Source organism: Electrophorus electricus, chromosome 7 (assembly GCF_013358815.1).
Source record: "Electrophorus electricus isolate fEleEle1 chromosome 7, fEleEle1.pri, whole genome shotgun sequence".
Lineage (NCBI taxonomy): Eukaryota > Metazoa > Chordata > Actinopteri > Gymnotiformes > Gymnotidae > Electrophorus > Electrophorus electricus.
In genome coordinates, this window is record NC_049541.1 from 245,001 (window position 1) to 253,191 (window position 8,191).

At 45.1% G+C, this 8,191-nt stretch overlaps 1 protein-coding gene across 2 annotated transcripts in view; it reads right to left on the reverse strand.

Annotated features, from left to right (window-relative positions):
* Window positions 1-7,325, reverse strand: part of LOC113568233 (kinesin-1 heavy chain-like) — a 14,215-nt gene extending 6,890 nt beyond the window's left edge. Inside the window, exons 1-13 of one of the 2 annotated variants that reach the window (XM_026996415.2) lie at window positions 6,832-7,325; window positions 3,966-4,053; window positions 3,811-3,884; window positions 3,590-3,694; window positions 3,354-3,402; window positions 3,157-3,212; window positions 2,840-2,927; window positions 2,498-2,622; window positions 2,033-2,137; window positions 1,758-1,903; window positions 949-1,097; window positions 170-369; window positions 24-92 (exon numbers count right to left, since the gene is read on the reverse strand). In XM_026996415.2, the coding sequence (XP_026852216.2) occupies window positions 24-92; window positions 170-369; window positions 949-1,097; window positions 1,758-1,903; window positions 2,033-2,137; window positions 2,498-2,622; window positions 2,840-2,927; window positions 3,157-3,212; window positions 3,354-3,402; window positions 3,590-3,694; window positions 3,811-3,884; window positions 3,966-4,053; window positions 6,832-6,957 (1,380 nt within the window). In that variant the 5' untranslated portion in view covers window positions 6,958-7,325. The remainder of the gene's footprint in view (window positions 1-23; window positions 93-169; window positions 370-948; window positions 1,098-1,757; window positions 1,904-2,032; window positions 2,138-2,497; window positions 2,623-2,839; window positions 2,928-3,156; window positions 3,213-3,353; window positions 3,403-3,589; window positions 3,695-3,810; window positions 3,885-3,965; window positions 4,054-6,831) is intronic. The other variant, XM_026996414.2, reaches the window with a different exon arrangement.
* Between the last annotated feature and the right edge of the window lie 866 nt (window positions 7,326-8,191).

An 8,191-nucleotide genomic window follows, 5' to 3' on the forward strand; every position in this document is an offset into this window, starting at 1 on the left:
CACACTTACACTCACACACTCACTTCTTCCTGGTCTAGCATTTGCTGTTTGAGTTTCTCTACTAGTTGAGATTGTTGATTGATCTCATCATCCTGGGGGTGAGGGAGAGAGGGAGGTAATAAGTAGATGAACAGTAAATCCAATGGTCTGCGTGTGTGCACGGGAGTACCTTGTCATCCAGCTGTTTGAACAGTTTGGTGAGCTCAGCCTCATACTTCTCCCTCTCTGTGTGTGTGAGGTGAGTGGGCGTGGCCCCGGGGAGGCTGGGCGTGGAGGCTGATCTGTCATTTAACAGAGCATTATCCAGCAACACAGCCTCAGTGCTCATCTTCTCCTTATCAAAGTGCTCCGCTACAGGTACAGTCTCACCTGCAGGACACATACACACACCTCAAATACCAAGCAACTGGCTAATCACCACTCCTCCAGCGGTTCAGTTCTTTCTCTAACCAGGTGATGGTGTGTGTGTGTGTGTGTGTCTATATATATATATATATATATCTCACCACTCCTCCAGTGGTTCAGTTCTTTCTCTAACCAGGTGATGGGGGGGTGTGTGTGTGTGTGTGTGTGTGTGTGTGTGTGTGTGTATATATATATCTCACCACTCCTCCAGTGGTTCAGTTCTTTCTCTAACCAGGTGATGGGGTGTGTGTGTGTGTGTGTGTGTGTATATATATATCTCACCACTCCTCCAGTGGTTCAGTTCTTTCTCTAACCAGGTGATGGGGTGTGTGTGTGTGTGTGTGTGTGTGTGTGTATATATATATCTCACCACTCCTACAGCGGTTCAGTTCTTTCTCTAACCAGGTGATGGGGTGTGTGTGTGTGTGTGTGTGTGTATATATATCTCACCACTCCTACAGCGGTTCAGTTCTTTCTCTAACCAGGTGATGGGTGTGTGTGTGTGTGTGTGTGTGTGTGTTTGTGTGTGTATATATATCTCACCACTCCTCCAGCGGTTCAGTTCTTTCTCTAAACAGGTGATGGTGTTGCGTAACACTTTACTTCTTTCCTTCTCTCGCTCATATTTCTTCTTCCACTGCTCTGCTGTCAGCTCCACATTCACACACACTGTGTTTTTAATCGTCTTTGCTCTGCATGCACACATGTTAGGTTTTCAGTCAAGGTTAGGGTTAATGTGTGATGTTTTATTTTATGAATTCAAGAATACATACAAATATTGAATATTTATTATGCTCTAATTTTTAATGATTAACTAGTGGGTGTGCTCTAATTCCAGAAGATTCCCAGAACTACACACACAGTCCAATAGTATATAGTTTCCATGATCCAGGGCCCTTCCCCTAACCAGAGCCTTGTACACAGCTGCTGACAGACACCACACTGATGAGATCTGAGCTCTTCATTACATGAACAGTCTGGAAAATACTGTCCATATAACAATACTGAAATAATACTACAACAATACTGTAATACTAGAAAATAATACTACAACAATACTGTAATACTATAACAATAATACTGTACTAATACTATAAAATAAATATTACAATACTGTAATACTTTAACAATATTACGACAATACTGTAATACTATAAAATAATACTATACCCATACTATAAAATACAAAAATAATACTATACCAATACTATAAAATACAAAAATAATACTATACCAATACTATAAAAATAATACTATAACAATACTATATATAAACTCAGTTTTAATACCATTGTAAACAATGATGTCCCTGCAAGAGGGTGTTAGGGAGGGGACAGAAGGCATGTGTTCACCTCTGTCCGAACATAAGGGTAGATTTGGTCTCGGCCTCGTTGTAGCTGGAAGGCGAACAGCAGATGACTATAGTTGTCCTACAGTTGCCCCCCAGAGAGTCCTGCAGAATTCTGGTCATCTTACTGTCTCTGTAGGGAACATACGTCTGAGAGAGAGAGAGAAAAACAGAAGGGTCTGTGATATATGGAGAGACAACGTGACGTCGCTCATGCTGTTAGCAAGCTCCTCCTCAGACAGTTTGACTGTGACGGACATGTTTGTGAGAGAGACTGACCGAGCCCTCGGCCAGCGCAGAGATGACGTTTCCCAGCGAGGACAGAGACTTGTTGATGTTTTTTGCTTCATCCAAAACTGCACCTTCAGCTCCTGTTTTACTCACCTGTAAAAACAGCACATTCAGCCCTGCCTCCTCAGCCCTGCCCTGCTATATCCAATCAAAGAACTACAGTGTCTACAAGTTCAAAGCAACTACACAAACTGTGGAGCTCCAGGCGTGAGGTTGTGTTCTCAGATGAACTGAGGAAGAAGCCGGTACACAGTGGAACCCTGGACACACGTCTGCGTTTAAATGCAAAAACATCCACTCTCGGTCTCACACATGCGCGCGCGCACACACACACACACACAGTCCCTTCTCACTGCCCACACACACGCACGCTGTACCTTCTCACTGTCCACACAAACACACACACACACACACACACACACACACACAATCTCTCTCTCTCTCTCTCTGTACCTTCTCACTGCCTGCCAGGTCAACCAGGTAAAGTTTGCCGCTGAGTTTCTGCTCCGTCTGAGTGTTCTCCTGCTTCACGTTTATCAGGAAAATACTGTGACTCCTGGAGCTGTGCTCGTTCATGTCTGACACACACACACACACACACACACACTTCAGATCAGGAGGTCCTAATCCAGATGATCAAGGCCTTCAGTAGCATCTGAAATTGAGCCAGCAGTGTTGGAAATCCCTCCATGGTGGTATCATCTGGCTACACTATTCTCCATCACCATCTGTCCTTGCTGAACTATGGTGCAGTATTCATCCAAGTTACTTTTTGAGATCTGCGTGTGTTCTTACTCGTCACTGCTACATGTCTGTTGGATTTGCCCTCGTCGATGGTATCCATCACTTCCTCTGGACTACACACAAATCTCTCAGTGCATCCCTGAAATTACATCACAACAATCACCACAGATTACAAAGCTCAACATCTGAAGATTTAAACATTGTATGATATCAGAGAGAATGTGAGTGTAAACCAGGCAGTAACTGTATTCACCGATACACTCACTCTTAGGCTAGGAACATATTAACCATCATTAAACTGTGCTGTGGAGAACAGCACCACTGTAAGGTTTCATTTGTATTTGTATTGAGAAAAAGCAGAAAGTCACCTTTACGTACGGAACTCTGTTTTTGTCTTCGTGTACAGATAAGTTAGTCTTTGACACTGAAATCAGAGGCACACTAATGTCAGTGTACTGTGATTTATGTTCATCTCTCATACCTGCAGCAATGAATAAATGAACTAAATGTCCGAGAACAGCTGGCTTTTAAAAATCACGATCAGAATGACGTGACTGACACTCACCATCCAGCAGGTCCCGGATCTTATCCAAATAAATCTCAAAATATGAAACCTACCAACAGAACAAAGTACATATTACTACAAAGCATTAGGCATACACCTACGCACACAAACCTACACGCACATGCACGCAAACTCACACACAAACCTGTGTGCGCACACACACACTCACGCACACACATAGGGAGGTAGATCGAGAGACAAAAGGAGCCAGACAGAGACACCAAATTTGAAATTACCTTGATGTGAAACTCAAGGTTTTCATCCATAGAATAGATGTAGTTAAAAATGTCCTGCACTATTCTGGGAATGATCCCCATGCAATCAGTGTCATGGAGATTACCCTGAAAAACAGGATTTCAGGACATCAACACATCTTCTGTCATAGTGGCTCACACATCACACACTCCAAAAACACAAACCAAGTAAGGACAACTTCACAACATCACACAGTTCTCACCTCCATCGTGTGTGTTTTGCCTGAAGACGTTTGCCCATAAGCAAAAATGGTCCCGTTGTAGCCCTCCAGGACATCTGTGAACATGGAGAATCTGGTTACTGTGACTCCTTCAGTGAAGGCTAACAGGTCTGAGTGCTGGGATGGGCAGAGGGTACCTTTAACAATCCTCTGGGCACAAGCATTATACACTTGTTCTTGAGTTGTGTTGGACTGGAAAACTCTATCGAATACATAAGGTTTACCCTGTAACCACGCGCACACACACACACACACACACAAACACACACACACAGCAGTGAATATAAACCACAAATACACCGCCCCATCCGTCAAACACTGATGCGTGTGAAACAGCTTCTGAAACATGTGATTTATATTTTTAAATGACCTCACTACTCTGGCATGTTTATATATAAACAGCTTAGTTCTTTAATTTAAGATCTCTACACACTGGGATACTTTACTGGTCTCGGCACTTTATGACAACATCTGTCAGGGCAAATCACAGAAGTCCCCTACTGTCACAGTGCCTACAAATCGGCACACTGCTGCAGAGAAGAGAAACTGTTTCTTCCCTTGTTACCATCGTATTGTCTTTCCCACCTAGGACCCAAAGCTGATGAAAACAAGGGATCACTTTCACACTTTATCAGCTCTTTACCACCTGATTGGTTACATAAAACTACTCAAAGGGTTTGATTGGTTCTTGACCTTTCTGAGTTCACTGAGCTGACAGTGTGAAGAAGCAAACAAACAAACCCATGACCAATAAGAAGGCAGGCTTCATTCACACCCTCGAACCAACGCCAACAAGTAGCGTGGTAGTGTGGTAACGCATCGTAACACCATCTCCTAAGCAACTGTTGGGCTTTATGTTAAAAAGCATTGTGTATTTTTCTTTATTGAAAAGTATAAATTCCATGAGTGTTAAATGCATAACACACAACACACACTTTTGTTAACTCATGATGATTTTATACATAAATATTGCAAATGCTTTTACAGACATATGCACATAATGCAAATTTTGCATCAGCCACATTACAGAAATATCCCCCTTTCACCTACACTCACATGCCCCCACATCACGGGTACATCTGACTCCATTCAACAATGATGTGTTTCAGGGTGAGTGGGTGTGTGTGGTTGGGCGTGAGAGTGGGTGAGTGTGGGGGATGTTGGCTGCTGGGACACCAAAGTCCAGCTGCAGTGGTGTGTCACAAACGCAGTACTGATGAAGCGTGTGCATGGACAGAGCTGAGGATGCTTCTGCTCAGACGCTAACGTTACCCGCGTCCACTTACAGAGGGCCAAGGGCAGTCACATGCTGAAATACATTTGATATTCCATTAGAACAAAGTAAATAAATTATCTCCAGCATCAATATACTTTGGTCAACACAGAAGCTTCACGTCTATATGCAGAGAAATGACAAAGATGATAGGAAGGAGGTGTAAGGGGAGGTGTAGTGGAGAGAGGTGGAGGGAGGTGTAAGGGACGTGGAGGTGTGGTGGAGGGAGGTTAAGGGGAGGTGGAGGTGTAGTGGAGAGAGGTGTAAGGGGAGGTGGAGGTGTAGTGGAGAGAGGTGGAGGGAGGTGTAGTGGAGAGAGGTGTAAGGGGAGGTGGAGGGAGGTGTAAGGGACGTGGAGGTGTGGTGGAGGGAGGTTAAGGGGAGGTGGAGGTGTAGTGGAGAGAGGTGTAAGGGGAGGTGGAGGTGTAGTGGAGAGAGGTGGAGGGAGGTGTAGTGGAGAGAGGTGTAAGGGGAGGTGGAGGGAGGTGTAAGGGACGTGGAGGTGTGGTGGAGGGAGGTTAAGGGGAGGTGGAGGTGTAGTGGAGAGAGGTGTAAGGGGAGGTGGAGGTGTAGTGGAGAGAGGTGGAGGGAGGTGTAGTGGAGGGAGGTGTAAGGGGAGGTGGAGGGAGGTGTAAGGGACGTGGAGGTGTGGTGGAGGGAGGTTAAGGGGAGGTGGAGGTGTAGTGGAGAGAGGTTTAAGGGGAGGTGGAGGTGTAGTGGAGAGAGGTGGAGGGAGGTGGAGGGAGGTGTAGTGGAGGTGGAGGGAGGTGTAAGGGACGTGGAGGTGTGGTGGAGGGAGGTTAAGGGGAGGTGGAGGTGTAGTGGAGAGAGGTGTAAGGGGAGGTGGAGGGAGGTGTAGTGGAGAGAGGTGTAAGGGGAGGTGGAGGGAGGTGTAAGGGGAGGTGGAGTAAAAGGAGGTGGTCAGGCACGAGGGATCTGTATTTTTAACGGATGTACTTTTGACATTCGTTCAGGTTACTGAGAAACAGACTTTATATCGATCTAAATGTGTGGTAAGTGTGGGGTAAATCTTTATGGACCGGAAGATACTTTGAAACTACAAATTAGCCAAATCTGCAACCTTAAAATTGAACAAACTCATAGCCAACTTTACCCCCAAAGCTGTCAAAGGACCGCAAACGACACATTTGAACAACCCGGTTGTATTCGTAGAGAATGGTAGTCAGGTTGTCCTGTCAGTATAAATTTCATACTTTGATGTTAAAAATGTCGAAATCGGCTACGGTTAGCTTTGCCAGCTAGCGAGCTACTGCTGGTAAACCTGCCGGTTATGTACACGTTTGTTTGGGGCCTCTAAGGTTGAGTTCTACGGGTAACAGTGAAGTATGGCTCCGACAACCATCCCAAACCGACAGAGTTCCTCAGTCAGACAGTTTCTAGTGTTTCCCACGTTAGCAGTTTAGCAAGCTGTTAGCTCAAAAGCTAGTTAGCAATTCGCTGAACAGTTTTCTACGAGTTAGCTAACGGTTAGCAAGAATGAACATGCGGGCCGTGTTGTTGCCTTTTGGATCACCCTCAACTGCAGAAAACGACTTATCACGTAAAATACTTTAGTTGGGTAGCTAGCTGTGCATTTACTATTCACCATTAAGAGCGAGCAAGCAATAGCGATCTATGTGTAGACTCAGGAAGTAAAACTACTCTGCCTGTCATTGTAACGGCAGCACCAACTCTCCGGTTACCGAGCAGAAGAAGACCGTGCAGCTCACCCCGATGACAACGGTTTCCTCCGCCTGAAACTTGGGGATGTACCGGTCTCCTCTGTCCACTTCTGCGGCGTTCAGTGGTCTGAAGCGACACATGACTTTGATGCTGCACTCCGCCGGGTCCGCCATCTTCCGCCCTGACGGAACAGAAAATCACACCAAGAGCAGCGCGGCCGTCGGGGCGTGTAACCCCAGTAGCGTCTCCGGCCCAACCCGGTGACAGCGGGGCGCCCCCGGACCAATTATTCGCTACGAGAACCGATTAACCGCAGACGACAGTCACTTCCTCCCCACCGTGGCAGCCGTGGGCCGGCGGAGTTAAACAAAAAAAGTACATTTCTCTCCAGGCAAGAAACCCGTCTGGTTATTAATTAAAACACGTCTATGGAGGGGAAAGTACTCAAATGATCGCAGAACTACGTACGTTTAAGCTTTTGAAGTAAATTTAGGGAGAAAACATTTTCAAGGAAAATTTAAAAAAAAAAAGAGGACGACCGGGAGCTATATAGGCTATTGCGGACTTTACGGTGGGAGTTCGCCATATTTGTAATTTCGTTTAAGTGTAGATTATAGTTTACAGAAGCGATAGTATAGTCTACAGGCTTCTGTTTAGCTGCAGTCGGTGGTAAGTCTAATATACGCTGGTACTGTGATGTTTTTGCTACTGTATTGATGTAGATTTTACTGTACTGTTTTCCCTGCTGATCTCATTAGCTTTTTAAAAGTAATTTTTTTTCTTTTCGGTAGATTTCATTATTAAGATCATATACAAATGACAGGGATACAAAATACACATACTTAAAACAGGGAACTTTCCTAAAAATCACTTTCAGTGAAATGCTACAAACAGCAGAGGAGAAGACATCCATGTTCTAGTTTATTACTAAAGACTCAGTTTTCAGGTTAGGATCATAAGTAGACATTGCGATTGGTATCAGCTGATATGATTTATTGCAGAACGCTCCTCTGTGCAATTACGCACGCACACACGCACACACACACACACACACACACACACACAGAGAGCGAGAGAGAGAGAGAGAGAGAGAGAGAGAGAGAGAGAGACAGACAGACAGAGAGACAGTCAGTCTATTGCCTTCAGTCTATTGCTTACTCTTAATTCAGCTCATCGGCTAAACAGAGCCTACTGTGACCTGCACCAGACATGCTGGAACAGAGAAGACGGTATTGTGGAGTGATTCATTCACTCCGCTCATCTTGCTCTGAAGATCCTCAGTAACTCGTCCTCCTTTATTCAGAGTCTCCTGCACATTCAGACACTCCCATAATGTGACAGAAAAGCTCGCGGTCACAAGCACAGGCAAGCTTGCTTTCTTCAGAACTGTCTTAATGTTCTCTGTTC